General features: G+C 41.6%; 3 protein-coding genes across 3 annotated transcripts; 1 reads left to right on the top strand and 2 right to left on the bottom strand.

The window, feature by feature from the left end:
* Positions 1-357: 357 nt before the first annotated feature.
* On the bottom strand, positions 358-13,652 carry ifrd2 (interferon-related developmental regulator 2). The gene is made up of 12 exons (XM_075476346.1): positions 13,150-13,652; positions 8,834-8,947; positions 8,409-8,493; positions 8,134-8,258; positions 6,334-6,491; positions 5,809-5,862; positions 5,441-5,619; positions 3,880-3,988; positions 3,547-3,681; positions 2,234-2,362; positions 1,657-1,749; positions 358-1,512 (listed from the first exon to the last, which is right to left on the bottom strand). The coding sequence occupies exons 1-12, from the start codon at positions 13,190-13,192 to the stop codon at positions 1,432-1,434; spliced, it is 1,305 nt and encodes a 434-aa protein (XP_075332461.1). The 5' UTR covers positions 13,193-13,652; the 3' UTR covers positions 358-1,431.
* Positions 13,653-14,377: 725 nt separating this feature from the next.
* amt (aminomethyltransferase) lies at positions 14,378-21,576 on the bottom strand. The gene is made up of 9 exons (XM_075475610.1): positions 21,202-21,576; positions 19,952-20,119; positions 19,651-19,731; positions 17,777-17,908; positions 17,618-17,696; positions 17,302-17,447; positions 16,971-17,151; positions 16,626-16,781; positions 14,378-16,072 (listed from the first exon to the last, which is right to left on the bottom strand). Exons 1-9 carry the CDS (start codon positions 21,358-21,360, stop codon positions 15,897-15,899), a joined length of 1,278 nt encoding a protein of 425 aa, XP_075331725.1. The 5' UTR covers positions 21,361-21,576; the 3' UTR covers positions 14,378-15,896.
* A 1,734-nt stretch (positions 21,577-23,310) lies between these two features.
* Positions 23,311-26,440, top strand: LOC142390707 (uncharacterized). Its single transcript, XM_075476345.1, has 4 exons — positions 23,311-23,709; positions 25,431-25,572; positions 25,659-25,877; positions 26,110-26,440. Exons 2-4 carry the CDS (start codon positions 25,437-25,439, stop codon positions 26,244-26,246), a joined length of 492 nt encoding a protein of 163 aa, XP_075332460.1. The 5' UTR covers positions 23,311-23,709; positions 25,431-25,436; the 3' UTR covers positions 26,247-26,440.
* Positions 26,441-26,604: the final 164 nt, after the last annotated feature.

The raw sequence follows: 26,604 nt of genomic DNA, 5'->3' as shown, positions 1-26,604 counted from the left end.
CGGGATGTCACATAAATTCATGTGGGTGTGTAAGGCAGATGAGCGAATACTTTTGTCAAAATAGTATGTTCTTGTATGTTACACACTAGAACAACCTCCATCACTGTTCCATTCAATCCTAAATATTTTTCCAGACCAGTAACTCGATCTCTTTCCAGAACGAACCTTTTGGAGTCATTAAAAACAGGCAAAGTGTTCAAGAACTCTTTATTTAATTTGATCCACCTTTTGTCCATGTGCCCAAGCACCACTTGTACTGATAAAAGAAAGCTTGGTGAAGCTTAACTGTGATCCAGTAAAAAACTGCGCTTGCTTCTTAATCCTTCACAAAATTACTGAAACTTCTCGTTGTTGTTTTTTAGTTTTTTTTTTTTAGAACATGATCAAAATGGCTAAAATCGTACAAATTAATATTAAATGCCAACCCGACCATCAGTAAAACAGCATCACCAAACCCCTCTGATCAGCAGCCCTGATCAGTAGCTGTCTTATAAACTTCTCTGTGGAGGAAAAGTCATGTAACATTTCCATTAATCCCTATATTCAGTATATCTTCAATACATACATGAATAGACTGTTTGACCCACCATCCTGCATCAAAAATACATGCACTGCGGAACACTTTGTCATCTTTCCCCCCATCATTGCATCTGTAAACAGTTCTTAACATTAAGTTTCTTAAAAACCACATATTACAGTTCTCATAATAAATTAGAAAGTAAAATACAATTATTTCCCAGAAATGGTGAAAATAAAAATTTGCTTTCCAAAGTTATGAATACAAAGATGACAATATTAACTCTTTGATTCCTTTTTTAAAATCAGGCATCATCTTGTTTCAATGTTGAAGTGTTTCATTTTATGGTTAAATTAATCTTAAATAAAACACTCGCACACAAACACCACACACATTTCCCGTAAGGTTGCATTGTTTGTAAAGTCTGTCTCTCGTTTGGCAGCTGAAGTCGCCACTCTGGGTGTACAGACGCAGGACGACTGAGGGAATAAACGAGGAGTTTCTACAAGATTTTCTGAATCTGATTCTTAAACACAGCGCTTCAGACTTTAACCGAACCCTGCTGCATCCAGGGAAAACAAAAACATCAGAAATTGGAAATAAAGTATTCTGAAATGACCCGTCGAAAGGCAGTTTGAGCTGAGTATCCTAAAATTATACCCATCAGCACCGAGGAAGGATACATAGATTAAAAATGTACCATACTGATTCTTTGTAGTGACATTTAATCCTTAACATTCACTGATGAAAATGAATCATTTATCTTGAAATATGGAGAGTTCAGTTGCATTGAAAAGACCCTTTTGTTGAGTCTGTGTGTTTCCAACAGGTGAAGAGTCCAAGGCGTCATGTATCCGTGTCAGTACAGCCCAAGGACGTGTTCGCCGTCTCCATTCACTCCGCCTTTCCTTCTCTCACATGACGTCAGCGCGTTTGTCCCTGACTTTGTTCCTCTGTTTAGTTCTGGCTTTGAAGGCAGCTGAGTTGAAAAGATGCTGCACAAAAACGGATGAAACAGAATGAGTCAGACATGTATTTCTGTCAGGCTGGAATCACACAGAACTTTTGGCTTAAAAGTGACGGTTAAACGAGGACGCAGAGTGAAGAGTGAAATACGGAAACATCCAAAGCGAGGTCACCTTCTCAAAGCGTGAAATCTTGTTTCCCTTGACGGAAGCATCCAGGATGAGGGGCGGTCCAAGGCCAAAGATGTCTCGCAGCAGCTGGTTGAACTGCACCAAACAAACAACAACATGTGCAGATATAACTCAATGTCAGACATTTTGGGGGCTCATATAAGCCTGTCCAAAAACAGACTTTCCTTTTACCACAATTTATGACATTTTTGCTACCTCTGAAATACCACAAGCCTCATTTCAGGGTATTTGTGCACTATTGCTCAGATTCTTTGTGTATACGTAAGCTAACAGAAAAGCAGTTTATACCCACACAAAAGTAGAAATCTGTCGAATGACAGACACTAAAATCACATTTGGCATAGCAGTGCGCTTCTGAAGTAGTCTGAGCAGGTTTTTATTTAAAGCAGACACGACTAACGAGATGTGACGATGCTGAACAGTTATAGCCGAGACCCGCCTGCAGAGCCTGAAGCTGTGTGAAAACTGGCACTTCCGTCTACGATCAAGCTTTTTGTTAGCGTGTGAGAGCTCGCTCACATCTACTTAGTTTGAGAAAACTGCAGGTTTTTTGATTAACCTGTAGATGATGTCTGACTCCAGATTCGAAGATTTCCTTGAACGCATCGTAGATTCGTCTCCTCGTCCAGCTGTCGATGTAAACACTCTCCACTCCAAACCTGATCCTCTCCTCAGAGAAATCCTCGTTCTGTGGGAGACAATGAGGATGTCAAAAACTCAAGAGGCATAAAAGACATTAACTCTTTCGGTGCCATTGACGTCTATAGACGTCAATTTAAAAAAAAAAAAAACGCTGACTGCCAAAGACGTCTATAGACGTCAATTGCGTTTTTTAACGGAGCGGGCTGGGGGACAATCTAGCGGAGTTCGTCACTAAATCTTAGGCTTGTAAACACTTAACAGAGAATATACTGGCAAAATTACCCGCTAGGTGGCAGCAGTGCCACTTTGACCCAAAAAAAAAAAATGGAGAAAACACGCTTTTTCTTTTTTTGTGCAAACAGCTGTTTTTGGTGAAACCAACCTATGTTCTACTGTCTATTACTAAAGGACTGAAAATGGTAGAAACAAACTTTTTTTCCTGATGAAAGAAGAGAGTCTATTTTTTCTTTTGGTAATTTCGGTGTGTACATAGTCATAAGACACACTTTTCTGTGGGTCTTGGAAAATCGGTCAAAATACTGTAAAACACTTGGCAGTATGGGTGTCTCTGAACTGAAAATGGCTGGCAGCCAATGAGTTAAAAGTTATGAGTTGTCTTTAAAGCGGGGCTGTACATAGTGCTACTGAGTGGTCAGTGTCTTACCTGCAACAGACTCTCAGTTTGGAGAATCAGATGGTTTCCTGATGGGTAAGCTACAGCTATAAACTACTCAGAAGGGGGTCGATGATAAAAGCTAATGTTTCTACCATAAAGTAACTCAAACTTCAGATTTATTAGCTGGAGCTTTATTGTGGATTTTCACACCCAGTCACTTCTTCACCAGACAGTTGTTTACTCTGTCACAGCTCTTTCTGAACCACAGCATGTCTGTGTAGCAAAGCTGTTTGGGTCTGTGCGCCGCGGGCTGCGTTTCGCAGACCCAGACCGTCTGAACGTTGGATGCAGAAGTGTCAAAAAGCCCAACAGTGTGTTCCCTCCAACAGCTATTCAATTTTTGAGATGCGAGTTGTTTTAGATGGCTAAAAATGAACCACTTCTGAGCAGACTTCTCAGTTTTGGAAGTCTCCAAACTGAGAGAGAAGACACAGACTATACACAAGTACTGAGCACAGCAACACTTAGAAAAGAAAAAAAAAAAAAGGATAATGATTTAAAGGAAAGACTCACATACCTAAGAAACTCAGAAAAAAAATGCATGGAATAGTTACCTCTATGTAATGTAGCACCTCTCTGAAGATGGAACGTTGTTTCCTTCTGTCGTTTTTGGCTCTATGCTTGTTGCCGTCTGTGGCTAAACTCTTCAGACTTTCACACAGACTTAAGCTGTCCTCAACTTCAAACTCCTACACACACACACACACGTGACAAAGCATTACTACACAAACACGACAATAAAAAAACTGTCATTTAAAACCGACCGTGTACAATATTAGACCTGCTGCACTGGCTTCCACAGTATCTGTTATCTATTTGTGTCAGTATGCTGTGTGCCTGCAACCCAGTGAATACAGCTGTTAACGTTGGTGTGTGAGTGTGCTTACCTCATCTATATCTCGTCCCAGCTCCACCAGCAGGGCGATCGTCTCTCCCACAGCTATTCTGTAGTTAACGTCACTGCTCTGAAGACAAGCTTGCAGCTTAGGGAGGTGACTACAGGGAGGGCATGAATAACTGTTAGCGGCACTATTACTCACAACTGATGACATTTTACTAAACATTACTGTTTGTTACATTACATCAAAAGGTCACATCCGCACAACTTGTCAGAAACCGTTAACTGATTCGAATAAACGCTATTAAACCAAATGGCGAGCTTAAAGGGACATTATGTAATTTCTTCCCCCATCTAGTGGTGCAATTTTATTTTGCAAAGTCGAATGAATTTGCTCACTAGCGCCTCACGTTTTCAAATGTGCGCTGCAACTTCTTGAACTACAGCAAGCGGAATGTGTCAAGATTCAAGAAGCTATAGCTTCAGACTCAAGGTCCATACAAACAAAAAGAAATCAAGACACACAGTACAAAGGATTACATAACACACATACAACAACACTATAAATACAGATGGCAGATAACATGTCAGATAACATAAGTTGACATTGCCTTTGGTGTGCAAGCAATGCAATTAGTCATATTCTGGGAGTTACCGGAAGTGACGTCGACGCAGCGTTAGCATTAGCAGCGTTAGCAATAGGAGCATTAGCAGCGGTAAATAAACTCCCGGTAAACTTACAAACTTTCTAATGCCTCCTTTTGTGAGTTAAGAGCCAATGTGTACTACGGCAGAAGTTTGGTAACAATCAATGCATTATTGGTGGGATAATTTACGAGATAAAATCTATTTAGCATTTTTTTTTTTTTTTAAACTTTATTAGTAAATCAACAAAATAACAGTTTACAAATGTGAGCATAACGCCAAAAAGAAGATAGCCAGGGGGAGCATAGAATAATAATAAAAAGAAGATGACCTTCATGATGCACTTACAAAAATAAAGCTAATGAACACAAAGACATATGTGCCAAGGAATAAAATCTATTTAGCATTAGCGGCTGTAATAAGCCATTTGGCGGAAATGACGTCATTGGCCTGGTGGGGAAATCGCGATTCGAAGTGCTTCATGTCCCTCTCGGCACTTCGTCGTTTTTCATAGACCGGAAGGACATGGCAGCCTCCATAGAGCTTACCTGCTCTATGTAGATACAGACAAGTTATTCTTCACTCAGGAGGATAAGTGAGATTTTTGACAGAGATCATTTTACACCAATGAGGACTAACTTATGAATGAATATGTTGATTTGAGCTAATAAATGACTTAATTTATTACATAGTGTCCCTTTAAACTGATTTCAAAAGTTGGAACTCACTCACTAGCAGACTCTGGTGGCCATAACAGGTAATACCGTACACACAGTTGAGCATCCAACAGAAAAAGGAAGCCAATTTCAGCTTCAACCGTCTAGTAATGTGTGCATTACATTTAGCTGTTGTTGCATTTGGTTAACAACATATCATCATCAACTGCGCCACTTCAGATACAACAAAACTAGTGACATGAATTGAAGTCCAATTAAATTCATGAACATTGTGTTTGTAACACTCACAAGTCCAGCAGCACCGTCAGTCTGGAAGGGGGGCAGAGGGTGACCAGCAGTGACCAGGCCTGCAGGGCTGCGCTGTACAGACCTGGAATACCAGGTTTGGGTGTCGGCAGCGTTCCCTCTTTGTTGGGGTAGGAAGACATGAAGACGTTCTCCAGAAGAGCCAATGACTTGATCAAGTCCTGTGATGTAAAGGGTTCAGAGAGAGAAAAATGTAATGAATGCAAAACAACACCATATCACATTTAAAATCTCACATCCCAACATATACAGAAGAAAGAAATAAATCCAAATTTTGGTTTTGCCTTCATGATTTTACCAGCCTGATATGCTGTTCTAAGAATTAACAAGGAGTTGGAAATTCATCTCACCTCTCCTTCTTCAGCAGTTGAGACGTAAGAGCACATCCCCAAAGTCCGAGCACACTTGTGGAGAAAATGGAGACAAAGAAGCAGTCAAATTACCGAATGTATATTAAAACAACGACAGCAGAACCAGTTTGTTTTTCCACACACAGTCTTATACGACTCAAGACTTCAGTTGCGTCTGGCAACCCATTCACATATTCATTCCTTTGTGTGTCTTTTTCTATCTTTAAAATGTACAGACCTTATTTCAGTGTAGAGGTGCACTGATTTACACTAACACACAAACTAAACTGAAGATTCGGCTCAGTGGAGCAGAGACCAAAAGGGTTGTGGTTCATGTCATACAGTTGGAGTCGTCATGAAGAGTCAGATAAACACGGTCGGCTGTTTTTATGCCCGTTTTTCGTTATTAAACAGCTGAAGTGGACAAAGACTCCTTTTAAAACTCAAAACCACAACCATAGAAGTGTCGTATTTTTAAAATTGAATTTAAAAAAAAATAAAGAGATGGTTTGTGTGATGACTCACACTCTGGCGAGCTGCTATAGTGGCACTGTTGTCAATCAGGATGGTAGTGAGGATAGGTCGCAGCATCTTTAAGCCCTCCTCTGCCTCGTCTCCGCCTCCCAGCTGGATGCAGAGCAGAGCGAAGACTGTGGCTGCCGCTGCCTGCTCCTCCCCACTGCCTGGACACATGAAAGCAACAGAAGAGGCAACGCTAGTTAGAATTCATCTTTAACTCGCTCTTGCTGGCAGTCCTTCTGTCTCACCCTAAGAAAGATGTTTTCCTGAGGTAAATGTCCATCTTTAAGTATGAATGACTGTATACAGGTGCTGGTCAACGAATTAGAATAATTTGAAATAGTGCAATCATTAAATTCTTTGAATGCATTTTTTGTGCAGAAAGCAAATCAGGTGTTCACCGCACCTGTCCTACTCGTTAGACTAATCACAGAACTCGTTACCTGTAAAAAATTTGCTCAGCTGATCTTTCCAAAAGGCCCATTTAGGCCATTTAACTGTGACACTGTTGTTTTATTGAATTAGAATAATGGAGAAACCGTTTCATTGAATTAGAATAATTTTTATTATAATTAGAATCATCACTTTCTCAGTATTTTGTGGCTGCCCCCTTGGCTTGTATGACTGCCTGAAGTCTCCGCGGCATCGATTTGACCAGCTTGTCGCAAGTTTCCGCACTCACAGCTTCCCAGGCAGTGGCGATGTTCTGCTTCAGTTGGTCCAGCGTAGTAGGCTTTCTGTCGCGAATTTTCCGCTTGACGATGGCCCAAAGGTTTTCAATGACATTGAGGTCAGGCGAGTTGGCCGGCCATGCCAAAACTTCAAGCTGTTTTTTAGTGAACCAATCTTTGGTCGACTTTGCCGCATGAGCCGGTGCAAGATCCTGTTGAAATATGAAGTCTTCTTCGCCGAACTGTTCCTCAACAGTCGGAATCAGGAACGTTTCCAGAACATCTTGATATACGGCAGCATTGACAGTCTTCTTGAGGAAGCAGAGTTTCCCTACAGTACAACCACGAGTGCGTGAAAAGATCCGTCAAGTTTCCCCAGAGCGTTATGGTCTGGGGATGCATGTCCGCTCGAGGTGTAGGGAAACTCTGCTTCCTCAAGAAGACTGTCAATGCTGCCGTATATCAAGATGTTCTGGAAACGTTCCTGATTCCGACTGTTGAGGAACAGTTCGGCGAAGAAGACTTCATATTTCAACAGGATCTTGCACCGGCTCATGCGGCAAAGTCGACCAAAGATTGGTTCACTAAAAAACAGCTTGAAGTTTTGGCATGGCCGGCCAACTCGCCTGACCTCAATGTCATTGAAAACCTTTGGGCCATCGTCAAGCGGAAAATTCGCGACAGAAAGCCTACTACGCTGGACCAACTGAAGCAGAACATCGCCACTGCCTGGGAAGCTGTGAGTGCGGAAACTTGCGACAAGCTGGTCAAATCGATGCCGCGGAGACTTCAGGCAGTCATACAAGCCAAGGGGGCAGCCACAAAATACTGAGAAAGTGATGATTCTAATTATAATAAAAATTATTCTAATTCAATGAAACGGTTTCTCCATTATTCTAATTCAATAAAACAACAGTGTCACAGTTAAATGGCCTAAATGGGCCTTTTGGAAAGATCAGCTGAGCAAATTTTTTACAGGTAACGAGTTCTGTGATTAGTCTAACGAGTAGGACAGGTGCGGTGAACACCTGATTTGCTTTCTGCACAAAAAATGCATTCAAAGAATTTAATGATTGCACTATTTCAAATTATTCTAATTCGTTGACCAGCACCTGTAGTGTAAAAGTAAAAGTACCTTTTTTAAGACTCCTTTCCAGACAGTCGCTCACAGTGAGGCGTCTTTCTGTCAGGAAGTCATACAGCACTCTGGAGGAGAAGGCCAGCCGCAGTGACTCGAGGGCTGCGAGACGCGTCTTCGCACTGAGGGACACGATAACAGGGAAATGAAAGTTTAAGGTGACCGTCGAGGGGCACGTGCACCACGTCTGCATTTGTCTTCCTTTTTTGTCTTGTATGTTTTTTGTTTTTCTTCCTGTAATTGATGAGAGTAAACGTTCACATAACCATTACCTCTTATCCATCAGGTTGTCTATACACTGTTTGAGTTTGTCTTCCGTTTCCTCCTGGGCAGTCTGCTCATCCACCTGCTCACTCCCTGTGTTGGACCACACACACACAATCGACATCTTGATTGCGATGACAGACGTATAATTTCACGTCATGCTAGACTACCTGTCACTTTACAAAAAAAGCTGTGTATGGGAATGAATTTTTAAATCGACTGAAAAAAAAACAACTGCTAACCTGATAACTGCACCGATAAATTAGAGGATACAAGTTTTCAAAGCGTTCTTACTTTTATTGGACCAGAATATGAAGCAACTAACATCTTTTTTTTTTAATCAATCAAGAAAAAAATTCATTAATTGTGACCCTTTTCCAGCCAACTTGTACCCGTTAAAGGCATTATATAGCATCAGTAGCCCTGTACAAACCTGCCCCGTCCTCCAGCACGGAGGCGCTTTCGCTGGCGCTGCTGCAGTGGCTCAGAACATCAGACGTCAGCTCATCATCGCTGGCCGGAGACTCTGCCTTCATCCCATTTTTAACTAAAAAAAAAATAAATAATAGATTTAAGTTCCACACAAAGAAGGAGGAGGTTATATAAATGGACTGAAAACTTAATTAGAGTTTGGGCTAAAGCATGAACTCTTGACTGTAAAGGACAGCAACTGCGTTTGAATTATTCCTGAATCAGGTACAAACACAAGTCCAACTGCCATTTTAACCACCAGTCATAAGTATCTCTGCAAGAATTTGTCACTGCAGTTTTCAGGTGAAAGGTGACTCTTCTCTGAGATGGCCGGAAAGGTGAGAACCAACTAGGTCACGACCAGCAGAGGCCATGTAAAAGGACAATAAAAGTCTGTGAGGTGAGGAAAGAATGGGAAATACTTGGTCAAAAAAATAATAATTCTAAAATACTGAAGAAGTTGTGAAGTGAAGCCTTTTAACTATTTTACACGATTGTATGTAATTGGTTAATGTTAAAGGGGGAAAAAAAAGTCTGATTTAGTTTTAAGAGGACTATTCCCACTCTGTGATATTAGCAGCAGCCAAGCAGTGAGTCATGGTGTGTTAAGGAAGCAAACTGTCGGCTTCTTCTACTCATCTGCGTTTTTGGGTAACTGTACACCAACAGACACACACTCACACCCATGTAAAGATAAATGAGTCAGAGTCAACATAAGAATTTCAGGTCAGTTACTATATCTTTCAGTTTTTGTCTCCTCCTGTGCGTACGGCTGCTCACTGAAAACAAGCAAATACTTTTACACATTTTCTCGAGGTTGATTATCAGGTCATAATTACAGGAAACGCCTGGTAATAAAAAGGATTTTCCATTAGGTAATGCTCCATTGTCATTTATAGTTTTATTAGCACCAGGTGTTCTGTTTCAGCACTGCTCTGCCATGTGTGTTTGAGAAGGGGTAAGCTAAGCTAGCCCTAAGCTAAGCTAGCCCTCAGGTTCCTGCTGGCTCAGGACTTTCTACTGTTGGTGGGATTACTGAAGACTGGAGTGGCCATTCATTTGTTCATTCATTCAGTGTGTACACTCCAGAATCGTCAGACCGTGCGCATGCGCTTGTGTCCAGGTCAACAAGTGCAGCTGATGTGATCCTCGGGTCACTCACGGTGCAACTGTCCAAAGTGGCAAAACAAAGTAAAGCTTGTGGTATGATTCGTAAATCATAAAGGTGGCTGTTTTTGGGGGTGGAAATGTGTCAAATTAGGAGCTTCAAGTTATTTGTTCTGCTAATACATACAAGCATGCCCACGTAGATAAGAAAAAAAAAAAATGGTACCAGCAGTGTGGAAGCGTTAATCTGAAAGATCTCGTACAGTACAGGAAGACATCAAATATTTTAACTTCCTGGTAGAACTTCTTCGGGGTTCATAGAACTCTGTTTATAGGGTCTCCTTTTAAGTTCACACGACTTTGGACCGCCCTTACCACAGGGAAGGTACTGTCACACACAACACAAGAACCAGGAGAGACTTCAGTCAAGAAGGAACTGTTCCAGATGACGTAAATGAAAGTTAACTGGTGGAACTGGGGAGTTCCCCAGCAGGCACTTGCTGAGTCCTGAGAACAGTTTCTGGTACAAAAGCCTCCCAAGTAGCCTTCTACTGTACATCTAAATAATCCCATTATTTCAATTTTAGTTTTGCCGATCTGTGTCTGCCATCAAGTAAATCCAATCGAACAGACTTTTTTAACCGAGCGGCCTGTGGGATCTGCCTTGCTCACAAACCCTCTGCTAGCAGCAGAGCAAACGCACTCATGGATGGTATCAGTGAGCAATTTCCCAGTTATCATCGTTGAACTCCTGGCCACGACACAGGTTACACGTTGGCAGCCCCACACACACGCACAAACAACTACACACCTTCCCACACAGGCCTACCCACACAGCTCAGTTATGTGAAGTGTGAGCTCCCTGCCACGACTCACATGACATCTCCACTTCACTACTTTATGCCTACATGGCAATCACTCTCAGCTCCAGCGGTCAGGCAGCGTCTGGGGAGCAGGCTCTGCTGACAGATAAACCAGTGCTCAGCGAGAGCTTGTTTGAATCCCCAGACACAGTTATGTGGTACAAGATATTGATTTAATACACAACACTCAAAAGACTTGGACTTTATGGAATAACACCTTTATAGTTGGAGAACTCAAGTTCTCACTATTGTCATTTGTTCTGGCTCCTGTCCTCTGGCGAAACAGATCACTTTCAAGACAAAGGCCATGTTGTGAACTCAGATAAATACAAATAAAAAGGTCACTCTGAGACAAAGAGCGTCTCCCATTTGTTTCCCGTTTCAGCACATGCAACACCGCACATGAACAAACAGCTCGTTCCCAGGTCCTGTGTCCCACTGACCAGAGCAGAGGTGAGCCTGCAGCAGGGCAGCAAGACCTCACCTCACCAAAGAATTATGTTCACTGATGTGGGAGGTTCCGATGTGGTCAAACCTCCTTTTTAGCTCTGATGAGACTTTTAAAAAGCCTTTGTTCACAGCATGAAGGCGGGGCGTTAACTCGCAGCGTTAGGATGTGACATGCATAAAGAAATGAGTTACAATAAAGAGGTTTCGGTGCAGGGACTGTGGTGATATCAGTCAGATATCAAAACGTATCAAAGCCAGCAGCAGGTAATGAACGAGGGGCAAAGAGCAGCGCATCTGGCAAAAAAACACACACGGTGACTGTAGCATGTAGGTGGCTGCTGGGTTTACAGCATGCTCTGTAAACGAGGTTCACGAGCTTCTGGACAATGTTTGAGCTGGACGGGGAAGCTGGGGTCAAGGATCAGGAGTTACCTTTCAGCGACGCTTTAGCTGACAGCTGCAGTTGAAGGACCTCCTGACGGAGTGAGCCTGCAGATGACGGACGGGCGGAGGGAGGGATGAATGGACGTTTGAAATACAGAGTGTGAACGTGGAGAAAAGGCGGTGGATGTTCGAATGAATAAAGAAAAGGTGAAATGCAGGGATGGCCATATTGGAGAGGAAAACATCACAAGTGAGCTACATGTCCCATTCATTACATTTCTGAAACAATACTGAACTCCTCTGAAGATATATTCAGAATAATACCGAGAGCTTAAAAAAAAACACACAGCACCAGACACATTTCTCTGTGTTTATACTCTTTGGAGGTAGTCCGTATTACATAAAGTGTGCATGCATGTGGCACATGTTCCTTCCAAGCATTAGCACGCCATAAAATTTGTGGGTGCGGTAACCTGCATACAAGTGGTCTGCATCATTATTGCACACCGTGCAGCGGTGTATAAATGAACTGGATGACCCCGATGCATTTATATGCATGTGGTTTTCCCCTTCACTACAGTGACCCCCTCTACTGTACATGTTTTAGGTGGCATGGCACTGCTGCTAAAAATAGCCCGCAGTTAACCTTAAACCTACATATGTAGCTTCAGCATACTAGACTCCACAATATTAATAGGAATCTTTAGATGAGCAGAAAACCGCACCAAGCTTTCTTTGACAGCTCCACACTGGTTCAACGTGTTGTAAAGCCCAATAAAAGGTGTAGCATAAGACCAAATTATGTGACCAAAACAGGACTTTCAGCTTCACTGAGAGAGAAACGGTTTCACAGTTTGACTCATGCTTTCTTAACAAAGGAGTCATCACAAATGCTTCTTGATTGTGGCATTTGTGGTCAAAACGTGGTAATAGCTGAAAAGAATGTTTATATATTACAGAAACACTCACAGCTTTTTGAAGCTATAATAACCTGAAACTTCATCAAGTAAAGCACTGAGGAACTTTTCCAACTTATTCTTAACTATCTAAGTCCGACAGGCCAAAAATCGGATGTAAATCTTATGGAAAAACTATGACATCACCACGTGAGAAAACTCGCATGCAGTGGCTGAAAATCCTTATCAGGTCAAAGAATTTGATGGTACACCTCGATGGTTTTAATTGTGACATAAACACGTGAAGAATGTACTGCTAAGCAGTAGCACGAATTATAAAACATACAGTTGTGGCTATAAAAAAAAGCAGACTGCATGGAAATGTAATTGTTTAAGTCGGAGGCGCAACAGGCTGTTGTAGCCATATGGATACTCAAAGTGCTACTGCTATCTGGCTTACAGGTGTAGCAATCGAGCTGTTCAGCCCGTATTCACATTGTCATATTTGTTAAACATTCCTTCTGGTTTATTTCCCAGAGGCTCAATGAGACGTTGGCATGGCCGCTCCTGCTACTTACCCGGCTTACTGGAGCCACGTTTCCCTTTTTTACTCCGCGGCATGTCGAGTGGCGCTCGGCTCCTCCAGGTAACAACAAAGCTAGCTGAAGTAGCAGACGCCGTTAGCCTGTTTAAAGTCCGCTCCGGACTGATTTGAAAGCAACAGACGACAGCCAAATGGTCCCCGTGGTTTAGCACGTAAGATGTGTTCAAATATATTCAAAGGTTTCTTCCTTTCACACTTGTCTTGACACTTTAGTTATCGTTGGTTGTCGTTAGCGTCCGTTATTGACACGCCAACAACCACGTTTCGCAACTCTCCGCTGTTCAGTCCCGGAATAAAGAGTTGTTTGGTGGTTTTGGTCGCTCTCTTCAGCGGTTTTCTCTAAGTATTATCTATGATTGTATTCGGGTAATCTATACCTAACACCAGGTTGAGATGGTAAATAGTTTTCAAAGTGTTTAGGACGGAGTTTTGAACACGCTACGGTCGCCAAGTCCACCATCTTCCCCTCAGTAACTACGGAACAGACCGGCAGGCAGGGTTGCCAGGTTAGCAACGTTGACATCCCCCATTTCCGGTTATGCCTATTAAATGTCAATTAAACTTTTTTTATTTCCACACCTCAACTTTTATGGCCAATTTGCTGCCTGTTATTTTTTTCTAATTATAAAAATAAAATTCTCAGAAAGTAGTAAAGATATCCAGCTTAAGTTGCCATAACACAATTGTACAAGTACAGTACATTTTTACAATTTACCATCATGCATTTTACTCCATAATTAACCTTTGCGAGCATCTGGCCACATGTGGTTAATGTGGCAGACATAGCCACTAAAGATGTCTCCAGATTAAATTCTAAACTGGTTTACACAGGTGTGAACTTGTGATCAAGAATCAAGAGAATCAAGAATCTTTATTGTCACTATGCAGGCATAATGAAATTTAGTTCAGGAGCTCTTGGCTTTGGATACACAAAAGATATAAGGCACACAGTATAAAGATATCTAAATAATATACAAAAGAATAAAAATAGTAGAAGTTAAAGTAAAAAGTTACAGTGCAATCCGATTGTTGTATGACTGTGATTGTGATGTAAACGTTTGAAGTTTTAGCAATAAAAAATGGTGAAATCGCCAAAACATGTTGATTTGGTGGCTCAGATAAAACTGAATCTAGAAGGCCGGACTCCACATAAATACTTAAACACCAAACCGTGTATTTTAAATGTTTTATTTACAGTAGATTGAATGACAACAGTTAAACAGAAGCACAATGACCCAAATTATCAAAATTAACCAATCCATGAAGACAGTTTTTTTTTTTTGTTTTTTTTTCTTTTCTTTTCAGTGTCTCTGCTTCCAAATTAATTCCAAATCCAAGAATCAGTATGTTTTGTTCACCAAAACATCTGCCGAGAAAAACCTCAAAACAAATATTTAAAAAAATAATAATAATTTCAAGAAAATATGTAAAATTGAGACAAATCTATGAAAACACTTTATTGCAGACCCCTCGAGAAAACCTGTGTCGGGCCTATTTACTAAATCGACAAAGCACAGGAATGTGAAGAAGAATTTCTTAAATTTGGCACACTTATATCATCTTGTTTTCACAAGTCTCCATTTCAGTGGAAAACTAGCAGGTGAAAGGCAAATCAAAAGCAAATAACCTTTATTAATGAGAACATATTTTCCAACCTAACATATATGTCATTTTAAAAGTTTACCTAAACATTGAGCTCGACATGAAGGTTATATTTCAGGTAGTATCGAACCATCAAGGTAAAAATCAGTAGTATTTTTCTCTCTATAAATATATATTCCGAAGTTACAATTTATTAGTACCCACAAAGCTACAAAAGCATATCACAAAACATTTTCAAGACTGTAATTGTACCAAATATAGATAAGATTTTACAAAACACTAATGAACTGTTTATATGAAGTTAAAGACCATTTCAAAAGACTGAACCAAGAATGAACGTGTGTTTTGTGTTAGTAATGATGCTGAAAAACAGATATTTTCAGGAGGAGGGTGAACACGCGGACCCCGTTGTACCTTTTAAACTGTTTACAACACTAATGTAAATGGAAAGTTGGTTCAGTTGCAACAAGTGCAGGTACAAGATGATCTGACATCCATAGAGGCGTTTGGAATTTTTATGTTTTGGTCAAGCGGGGACAAATTAATACTGCATCAATGAAAAAGTGAATCAATTATTGGTGTTTGAGGGACATAAACACAGCTAAACTTTTGTTCTTCTACCTTGAAGTTTGTTCAGTTTAACTTGCAAACTTCTAAACTAGAAAAAGACCAAAGAAAACTTGGTGAACCAGATAACTTCATCCTGCGGTCACACATAGTCTCAGAATCAACAATGCTGCTTTTAATTGGCTCTCCAGACGTCTCACCGGTAACCTGCTTAAGATTCACAACATCGTTCCACAGGTGAAACCATGTTAATGCATAATGCATCTCTTTAACTCATTCAGAACACTGACTGACTGTATATACAGTGACAACCTTCATTTTAAAAATGTCCTGCACAGAGTATTTATACTGGATGCAACGTCCTGTTCTGTTTAGTCTCCCAACCATGTTTTATTATTTTGGATCATTTCTTCCCCTGAACCTCCCCTCACTAGTGAGTATTTGTTAATCAGATATCAATCTTGCACTACTGGAGTCAAACAACTCTGGTAAATAGAAGGCAGAGTGGAGAAATGTTCCACTGTAAAGTGTACCAGTGTGTGTGTGTGTCTCCTATCCAGTGTAATAGTTTGTGGGGACGAAGGGCATCTTGCTGACGGTTGCCGGCACTGCTTTCTTCCTAACTTCGACCTGGATGGCTGTTCCGTTTTTGGCGAATGCTGCATCTACGTAACCCATGGCAACGTTCTTTTTCAGGCAGGGAGAGGGGCAGCCGCTGGTCACCTCACCTAAAAAAAAAAACAACAACAAAAAAAGAATTACTCTTTCCAAATAAATCTCTGGCAGAAACCTTTCTGCCAACAGTTTCAGAGAAAATATCTAAAAACAGATGAAATAAACATGCTTTGGTGGATACCAGTGGTTCTATTCTGTGATTACGTATCAACCTTAGAAACCTGTTCATTCATCAAATTCATCAGGAGGCAAATGCTTGGATTAATTCAATATGGCTTATGCAAGAATACAACATACATGCAATTTTCATCATATTTATCATGTGATGTTAATTTTGATCTCAAACCGATGGAAACATTTCTAATCACAGTTTACATTTTGCACTTTCGAATGTGATGGATTTCAAATGTCTGAATTTGGCGTCCCCTAGTGGTCATATATTTAAAGACAAAAGGGAACACAACCAGAAAAAGCGATGGAAAATATTCGTACATTTAAGTCTCCTATTATATCCACGTTTGATTACTTTTCTGGACCCAATCATGACTTGACTTAAATAGAGAGAAACTACAGGTCTCTCATGTCTCAGACTGTTTACTTCCTGACCTATAACCTGTCCATCAGGGCCGAGGATGGGTGTGTGCTGTCTGACCGGAGGGCCGGTGGACACCAGACCGACTCTCTTCCTGGATGTCTTGGCTTTGATCTGAGGTACGATGACATCAGCGCCAGGGAAATCTTTGGTCTGACGCCTGCGCTTTCCTGCGAGGGAGAAGTCAAAACAATGGAGCCGACAGTCTGCCAGACTGAATTGAAGTCAAGATGTGCACAGAAGCATGAGAAAAACCTATGTCTACGTTTAAGGTTTTATTTCAACAGAATTATTATGCAAAATTCTGTAACATTTGGCTTAAAACTGTATTTGCCACAGAGAAGCGAACAAAACCTCACCGATCGTCCAAACAAGGGTGGCCTCCACAGGTGTGGTGGTCTCATCTATGTCATTGCCATAGAGACAAAGCCCCGCCTCCAGCCGAAGACTGTCCCTTGCTCCCAGACCGCACAGCTTCACTTCACTGTTTTTTAGCAGCTTCTGTGTCAGCTCAACCACTTTGGACCGAGGAACAGATATCTGGGACACAGAAGCAGAGTCTGTGAGAAGGAAGTATTTTCTGAGGCAGGCGTCAAAGGGTTCACCAACACTTTAAAATCAAACATCAAACAGTTCTGAGAAAGTCAAAGGGAAATCTAGATGAAGTGGCTTTAAACGAAAGATGCCGACCTCCACGCCGTCCTCTCCGGTGTATCCACAACGGGTGATCCTGCAGTTAGGAACACCAAACACAGAAGCCAAGGTGGAGGACATGAAAGTTAGCTTGCTGAGGTCCTCTTTCAGGCCCTCCTGGAGCACCCGGGACATGGTCGGACCTGGTGAAACACAACCAACTCAATTTCTGCATGATCTATAACATGGAACTTGGAGGACCTACACAGAGGGAGCCATGGTGCAAAGAAGAAAGAGCGAGATGTCAGGTAAAAGAAAGAGCTGAAGCAACGTAAACACAAGGAAAGGAAAGGAAAGCACACAGATATTTTACCTTGGACAGCAATCAGTGCTTCATCAAGAAACTCCAGATCCACATCAAAACCAGCAGCTTTAAACTCTGCCAGTCTGGCCTAAACACAAGATGCACACACATTAGACATCTCCTCACTGATTCCAGGCCTTTCTGCCAACACACAGGCCTTGCATTCACCTTCATATGAGCAGAGTCCTTGTCGGCACAGCCCGCATTGGACACAACGTAGAGGTAGCCCTGGTCTGTCTTTGTCACAATGAGGTCATCAATAATTCCTCCTTTCTCATTGGTGAAAAGGGACAACGTACCCTGGGAGGTGAGGAAGAGGAGGTGAAGGTAAAAGCACAAATGGATATCATAGACACTGTCCAGTGGGTCAGAAAACTCCAAGTCCGATTCCCCACGTTACCTTGTGCTGTGCTTCTGTTCACACCTGGCATTAGTTCCGTATCAAAGCCACAATCTCTGAATTTATCAGTGCTTATTTTAAACATAGAAAAGAAATCCAACTTTAATTTATCACCTGAAGCCCACAATGACATTTCAAGGCATTTAGGGTGTCTTTTTGTTTTTCAGTCTTCCTTCAACATGAGCTATCTTTGAAACAAAAGTGTGTTGAAACATCGAGCCTTTTTGTCTGTTTTGTTCTGTCGTCGTGAAGTTTTGCTAAAACTCACAAAACCGAGTCAAAGTGAGGACGTTTTGAATAGTTGGAAACTGAAAGTGGAGACACACTGAGGATAATCCCAGATCTGAGAAGTAAGCTTGCATGAAGATTCAAATGAGTGATAAATGTGGGTCTGTACACCAAAACGGTTCACTTCTCACTGGGTGTATCGCTTTGGCAGCTCTTGCTGAAGATGAAACAATGTAACTGTAGATCATGAGCAGTGTGCCTTGGCCCATTTTAGTCTAGTTGAGCCTATACATAAAGATGTGATTCGAAATCCAGCCGGTATTATCAATTTGTGTTTTCATCATTTTTTATTTTGGTCGATTGAACATGTTGGCATTTATTTTAAAAGTCTGGAGTTGGTTATCTTTTTCTAGTTGTGTAAATGTGCTTTCTAAGTTAAAGACAGACAACGTCTCTTCGTGAGAGATACATCAGCAAATGGAAACACTTACGTGGCCTAAAGCTGCGGCTGATATTTAAAAGCTTGTTCCTGCTGACTTTAAACATTTGGAATTAATGTTATTTCTTTTAACCCATCAAAATGTTCCCAGTCATTTAGTCCTATAGTGTACAATTATGCATTTTCCTAAAAAACTAATTAAAATCAATTGACGAGTAAAATTATTTTGCTTAACATTTCACAGCCTGGATGACAGAAAATTAACTTAGAAATTTACAATAAACCTGGTTTGAATTGCTTTCCTATTAGTTCATTTGATACTCAGTCAGCTCTCCTTCCCGCTTCGGCTGCAGCAGCTGTGTTACATTTCATCTTGCTAGAAAATAACGATGGTGATCAGTTATCTGATGCCAACTGTCAAGAAAATTCTCTCAAAATTAGGCTCAGAGTCGCTGGAGACAATGAACACAAAACGTTTATTCTTGCAGCGAGGAGACAAGTCCGCACAACCTGTCCGGAAGATGACTCAGAGTTGTCTGAGTTCAAACAATGATACTGTCGCTATGTTTCCAAGAAATTGAGTTCAGACAGTAGACGAAAACAATCTCACGAGCCACACGATGTTATGAGAACTAAAAGATAGGAGGAAGCCTCCCCCATCACATAGAACAGCTTTTTCTCATCGTATAACTTCAGGATTTTTCTGACACCAACTCCACCCACTTTATATAAATGCTCACAAATCCAGCGTTTGAAATCCTGGGTTGACTTACTGGGTTGATAACCAGCACTGTGATACCACCGAGCGAGATCTCCATTCTTAAAGCGAGTTACATCAGATAACCAGAGGATAACCTAGATAAGATGAAGCTGCTTCCAAGTACAGGCCCCCTGTATCACCTGGAGCTTATCATGCCATAATCGCACATTCAGACTGACTTAAAAAGGGAAAAATGGCAACAATCTTTCATCTACCTGGTTGTCCTTGAGCTCTGCAATATCTGCAACCACCAGAGACTCCATGAACTTCACACGGTCTTTGCCGTGGACTTTGGACTGACCGAGAAAAAGAAAAAATTAGCCATCAGAAGGGTGGGGTTGGAGTGAAAAACATAAAACAACCATCATTTGATATTATTTGTATCATATTCTGATGCATGTGGTACCTAAGTTTGTGTCTTTGCATTCCACTGTTCAGGGGTGTGTGTGTGTGTGTGTGTGTGTGTGTGTGTGTGTGTGTGTGTGTGTGAGTGTGTGTGTGTGTGTGTCACGTCACCTGCAGCATGTGGCTGACATCGAAGATGGAGCAGTGCTCCCTGGTGTGCATGTGTGAGGCGATGTGACTGTCTTTGTACTGGACAGGCATACTCCAGCCTGCAAACTCCACCATCTTCCCACCCTGCTCCCTGTGGAAGTCAAAGAGCGGAGTCTTCTGCCAGGCAGCCTGGTGGTGGTGGGGGGGGGATACACTACGGTGAGTTTGCAGAGTATGAGAAACACTAAAAGTCACAGGAATCCCAGCTGACATAACACAGTCCATACAATATTCAGAGTCTGCTGTCCACTAAAGATGCCCGAAGTGTTCCTAAAAATGTTATTGTATGGGGTTTCTGAGCATGATCACCCACACAGTGCATCTGCAAAATACTTTGCAATGTGATATATCCCGTTCCAAAAACACATAAATTTAGTTTTCAAAACTGAATAAATTCAAGGAAGCGTTTGAAAAGATTGGTTTTAACAGGATAAACACAACTTTGACAGGTATACGGGTCTGTTTATTGCCTTTTCTCTGTCACAATCCTGTGTTCTGTTCTTTCTGTCCTAACTTGTGAACTTTGAACCAGCTGGTGAAAGGGGGCTTATCAGTGCACCAGGAGCACTGCACACTTATAATCATGAAAAAGCCAGTCCCTCGTGGTTTTAATAAAATCATCCCGTGCAGCTCAGTGGAGTGAAGCAGGCAGAGAGACTGTGGCGGTCTGCTGGGGCAGATGTTCGTTATGTCTGCATGAACTGACAGTGACACACTTACTGCAACGCTGACAGGAGCAGATTAGTTATGGCGTTTCCTTGATGGAAATATGAGTCTAAGAGTGATCAGAAATGCAAGGCTCACTTGCAGTTAAACCAGTTCTTGTCCTGCAACTGTTGCCAGAATTGGTCAAGTTTTGTACGTTTGGATTTGGATAAGTTTGGGTCGACAACAGGCACATTTAGTTGCATTCAGTCCAACAACAGGCCATTTGTGGGGGCCAGAGTTCAGGCATGACACATATCGGATTCCCCTTCTGCACCTGGACGTCAGTATGATATTCAAAGATAAAGCAAAAGTGTGTGTCAAAACACAAGAGGGCCACAGATCAGTCGTCAGACTGACATGTTGTCCCACGCTTTAGAACTAAATGCACTGTTTGTCCAGCAAATTCTCAATTATCCAGTTAGATAACTGCACTTAAACTTCTCCAAAACTACTGCGAAACCATCCGTAGCGACTGAAGCTTGCCGTGCAGCCGGTCCTCTTACCTCTGCGCTGGAAGCCTGTCTCTGCTGCTGCTGCTGCTGCTGCTGCTGCTGTCTCTTCCCCGCACATCCACCTCCAGTGGCCCGCAGCAAGCCGTCCCTAGAGGCCCGCAGCCCGACCCCCGAGCCCCTAACTCCAACCATCAACCGAGCCCACATCATGCCACCGGAATCCCCGCTAAAGCCTCTCACACAGCCGCTCGACTCTCCTCACGGGGTAGCACTTCCGCTGCTTTTCTAAACTCTTTGGACTCCACACTGTGGGATTCCTGCTTTCCTGGCAAAACCACATGAACCGTAGTGAATGAATGAAGGAAAGAGCGAAGACTTGTGGGAAATGTAGTTGATAAGTGGGTTGCCTTGCAGGCGTCCACTTTGTTTAAATCGTAAGGTTGTGCAAAGAATACACAAATGCCAATGAACCCAGCCTCAGACACATTAAGCTTATCGATCACTGATTAAACTAAACACAAATCAGGACCGCTTTCACAGATGTGCACCAAATAATCACATCATAAGACACCCAAATGACCAAACAGTGGGAATGCAGTAGAAGATATTTCTAAAAACAGAATGCAATGATTCACACATCCTGCAAACCAATATTTTATTGAAAATAGAACATAGAAAGCATCGATTATTGTAAGAAAAGTAACCGTTTCATGAAAAATATCAACTTATTTTGAATAAGCAACACATCTCAGGAAAGTTGGGCACTTTGGATTGCCCTGTTGCTGAAAAGTGCTATATAAATAAATTGCACTTAACTTAAATGGCAACAGATCCGTTATGCCACTGAGCGTAAAAAGGAGGACCTTAGAGAGGCAGAGTCTCTCACAAGTAAAAACGGGCAGGGGCTCAGCAACCTGCAAAAAAACTATAAATCATGGAGAAATTTTACTGTTCTCTGGACTAAAGCTCATTTGAAATTGACTGATACAAAGTGTGTTCAGACAATTAAAATTTGAAAATAAAAATCATGGATATGAGTCTTTCTGACTAAAAAGGAGAAAAGCCTGCCTCTAATGGTATGAGAGTGCATTAGATGTCATGTAACTGGTAACTTACACACCTGGGAAGATATCAGCAATGCTAAAAAAAAAAAAATTTATCCAGGTTTTAGAGCAACATATGCTCCCATTCAAATAAAATCTTTTTTGGGGAAAACATTGTACATTTCAACAAGACAATGCTAAACAGCATCCTGCATCTATTTACAACCACACGGCTTTGTAGTAGAAGAGACCAGATGCAGTCCCGCCTGCAGTCCAGAAAGTCACCAACTGAAAACATTTGTCTCAACATATATTCAACCCAACAACTGTTGAACAGCTAGAATCCTATGTCAGACAAGAATGGGATAACATTCCTCTCCCAAATGTCCAGCAAACGGTCTCCTCAGACGTTTACAAACTGCTGTTAAAAGAAGAAGAGACGCTATGCAATGGTAAACACGGTCCTGACCCAACTTTTTTGATCCCACTGCATAAAGAGACCTTGGGCCAGAGTCCATGGGCTGTTGGACACACTTTTAAATATAATTAATATGCAAAAATGATCCAAAAATGATTCACAAAGAGATACTAAAGAAGAAACAAAGAAATTAAAAATCACGACTAAAAAGATTTTGCATCATGTCACAATCTATCTATCCACAAAACACTATTCATTTGGACCCCAACCACACTTGTTGCCTCCACTAAAAGGCACAGAAGGAAAACAAAAAAACAGGAAGGATGTAAAATGATGTGTCCCAAACAAGTAAATTCATTGAATGAATATGTACTTTTGGTTTTGTTTCAGTGCCGTACTGTCCAGAGGAATCCTTAGAGCTCTTTCATCACACTCTTACAACCATTATTTTCTTAAAATTCAGGTGTTTTTTGGTCAGATCATGCTGCCCACCTGACAGCGATATTTGTCCATATGATTATTAGTGTGTTTGTTTTTCCCTGTGTACCCCCTCATGCCTTCCACCCAGGTCACTGAGTCATCCTTTGGCCTGAGAAACTAATAATAACCCTGTGTATCTGCTGCTATTTTGGGCCCCGAGGGCCTGCGGAGCTGAGTGTGTGTGTGCATGTTTGGAGGGGGGTAACAAGGCTGAAAAGACTTCCACAGTCTGTCCACGTCTCTAGCTCTCCCTACCTCTCCCACAGGGCAGCTGGGGTGGGCTAAATCTGAATTTCTGGACACAAACATAGTTAGCAGTGGGAAGAGTTGACCGTTGGCTGTCTTACATTTGCTCAGTGACGGACGAGGAGTAGGACCCAGACACAAAAATGTACACTTTTTCTTTGATTTGATGTCAAGGATTTTACTGGAATAACACATTTCACTGCTGGGATTACTTTGGGCTATGTATGTGTTTCACCTGGAGAACATATGTGGATATTCAATTTAGTTTATTGGTGCTCCTGTTGGTGCAACATGTTAGAAGAGGAATAACTGACTACAAGAAACAGGCAGACTCGTAAAATCTGACAGAGCGTTTGTTCACAGTGACTGAAGGTAGGTGGAGTGACGGTGTCTTATAGAAGAGTAACATCTAGTGAAACTCTTTTGCTCTAGTCTGTCTTGTGTCTTGAGTTTGAGTGTAGTCGGTTTGGTGGTGAATTAGGTAGTCAGACAGATTCACGGAGTAAATCATCTATTCATTCATTCTGTTAGTCATTTATTAGGTGGGAGCCGTTCTGTCCTTTAGCCTTTGATTCAAATTCCAACAGCATTGTACCTTTATGGGTTTGATAACAGGCTTCAATAATAGCTGTGATAAATCATCTATCTACTTGTGTTTTATCATCAAACAGACCAAGACAATCTTTGCACTTTCAAATGTCACCCATCTTTTTTATCATTTTAACCTAATATATATTGATTTGTTTGTCATTGTTTCCACTCTTTGAAACAACCCATAAAAACTGCATCTGTTTTGTATCTACCGAACAAGTAACAAGATTAAGGAAAGTTCCTTGTGCACTGCTGCCCTTCTAAAACTGTACAACACCTTTAATCTGTTTCAGAGCTCATGGCTCTCATACTGTCAAAGGTTTTGACAAGAGTGGGTTATAAACTCATTGCATGTGGTAATAACTGAAAAAGTGAATAGTAAGTGAAAAGTTCAAGGTGCATTCAAAGGCCGTTTGCCTTTTGCTTCATGATAAACATTTACCCATCATCCCAAACTTCAGAATTCTCTAAATGATTGCAGCACAACTTTTTACCTGTATTCTAAAACTTTTAGTTTTCCTCTCCTGCCTCTTTAAACTCCCCACCTGAGAAGTTCCAGTTTATTGTAGACTGTATGTAAAATATTAGACTGTGTGACCAATGAGGAAGCAGGTCAAACTGCTGTCACAGTCACAAGAGTTTGGCTCCAAATGAATTAAAAAAAACATTTTGACTTCAACAGACTTAAAAAACCAAACCAATAAGCTAAAAAGCGCACAGGGGCAGCTAACAGTGAAAGGGCTAAATATACGAGTATTAAGCACTCAGGAGTGGCTATATACATGGAGGCTGTATCCCGACTGAAGCAAGTTACTGATGCAACAAATGATACGTTGACATAGATTGATAACAGTAGGACCAGCCGTTTGACCTGAAGCTACTCATTGGATCGTCAACTGTCTTGACTGTGCATTAGCTTGAAGAGTTTAATAACCCGTATCCCTAAGCTGATGACCCAAAGGCAACATGAAACCTCAATAACCCGCTCTCAGTTCTTCTTTCTTCGTTTCAAATCTGTGATACGCAACTGTCCCTCACATTTAGTCGTCATAACTCTGGTTGGTAGAAAACAGTCAAGCTTAGGGCAGGAGAGGATTTTCCAAATGGTCTTTGGAACTGGGACATAAAAGCAATTCACTGGGATTTTAATTTTCCAGATGCCAGAAGTGCACGATGACACTTTATGTTAGTAGAAATAGCATTTGTAAGTTAATAATAGACTGCAAGGGCCCGTCCACTCAATGTTTGAGGGCTGGCCAAACTAGCAGGTCTGCCGTCATCAAGAAAATGTTGCAGATGGTGATATGACTGCCTACAAGGCTTTTAAGGCAGTTCAAGAGCTGTCTTTCCTTTGAGAGACTTTGGGCTTTGTAAGTACGTAGACCTCTTGTGCACCAGAAAAATAAGAATAAAAACTCTTGAAGAAGGTGGCGTCTAGTTTAGCTCCCTTTTGATCCATCTGTGAACAACCATGTCATCATCCTCACTTCCCCTCATCACAGGGAGAGATGTCGAGGCCTCCTTCCTCCCAGACCACTCCTCAGTTCTACAGGGTCAGCGACAGAGATCTCACCGAGATCGAGCTCCATTCTGTGGACTCCATCAATGACCTCCACCGAACGCACCCCGAACACAGCCACAAAGGTACACACACAATCCTAACCCAGCCACAGACATTCATACACGACCCACAAACACATGCTGACTGTCTCCACGTTCTGTGATTTTAGGGACGAGGCCTCCTCGCCCTGCTTACACACCATCCCCGAACGGGAATCTGTCCACCCATGACGTGACAGCTGTCAATCAAAGAGGCCACCCACTCAGCAGCAAATGGCAGAGCCGTCTGCAGGACATGCTAACACCAACTTCATCACGTGCCTACGCCATGGGATGTGCTATTATCACTTTGCTTCTGCTGACAGTGTTGCTCATCTTCTACTTCTTAGGTGGGATATCATGTCTTTTGCTTCCCCTAAAGACACATCCATTATATTAGGAAAGGCTTTTACTTTAGTTATCTTTTGTTATCATTTGTCTGAAACATCATCTGAAACATTTATCTAGCAATTTGCAGTTTATCTTGTTGAAAGACAATCGTTTTCTGCTGTTGAAATAAACCAAATTCAGTGAATTTGCGACTCAGGTATAACTCTCTGTCCGTGTCTGTTCCTCTTCCAGTCCAGCAGGGCGGGGCCATCCGGATGCTGACCGAGGCGGTGAAGGACAAGGAGGCTGCAGCCACCGAGCTGTCGTTGCTGATCCAAGAACTGCAAGCGCTGAGGCAAAACCTGACAGCCATCAGAGGAGGAGCATGAGGAGGATGTGCACAGAGCTACACAATGTACACATGAACTGCACTTATTTCATTCAGGGGGTGAAAAGCTGTAAAAGTGACGTCAAACTGTGTTTCATGTGTTTTTTTTTAATCATTTTTCTTAAACAATTTGTCCAAATGGTCTCATCCGTGTTTCATGTAACTGAGAGATTTACTACTCCAGCGATTTTTTTTTTTTTAGTGAAAAGGAATTTTGAACGATTCAGTTATATTTGGTCAGGTGAAATGATGAGAAGCTCGTTTCCATACTATTCACACAATAAAAAAACGTGTAAATAAAAGTCATTACATTTGTAAATCCAGACGGCTCTTTTACAAGGATGAGTTTGTTTGCATCA

The sequence above is a fragment of the Odontesthes bonariensis genome, chromosome 10 (genome assembly GCF_027942865.1).
Source record: "Odontesthes bonariensis isolate fOdoBon6 chromosome 10, fOdoBon6.hap1, whole genome shotgun sequence".
NCBI lineage: Eukaryota > Metazoa > Chordata > Actinopteri > Atheriniformes > Atherinopsidae > Odontesthes > Odontesthes bonariensis.
Note: the sequence above shows the minus strand (reverse complement) of the source record. Positions and strands in the feature narration are given on the sequence as shown.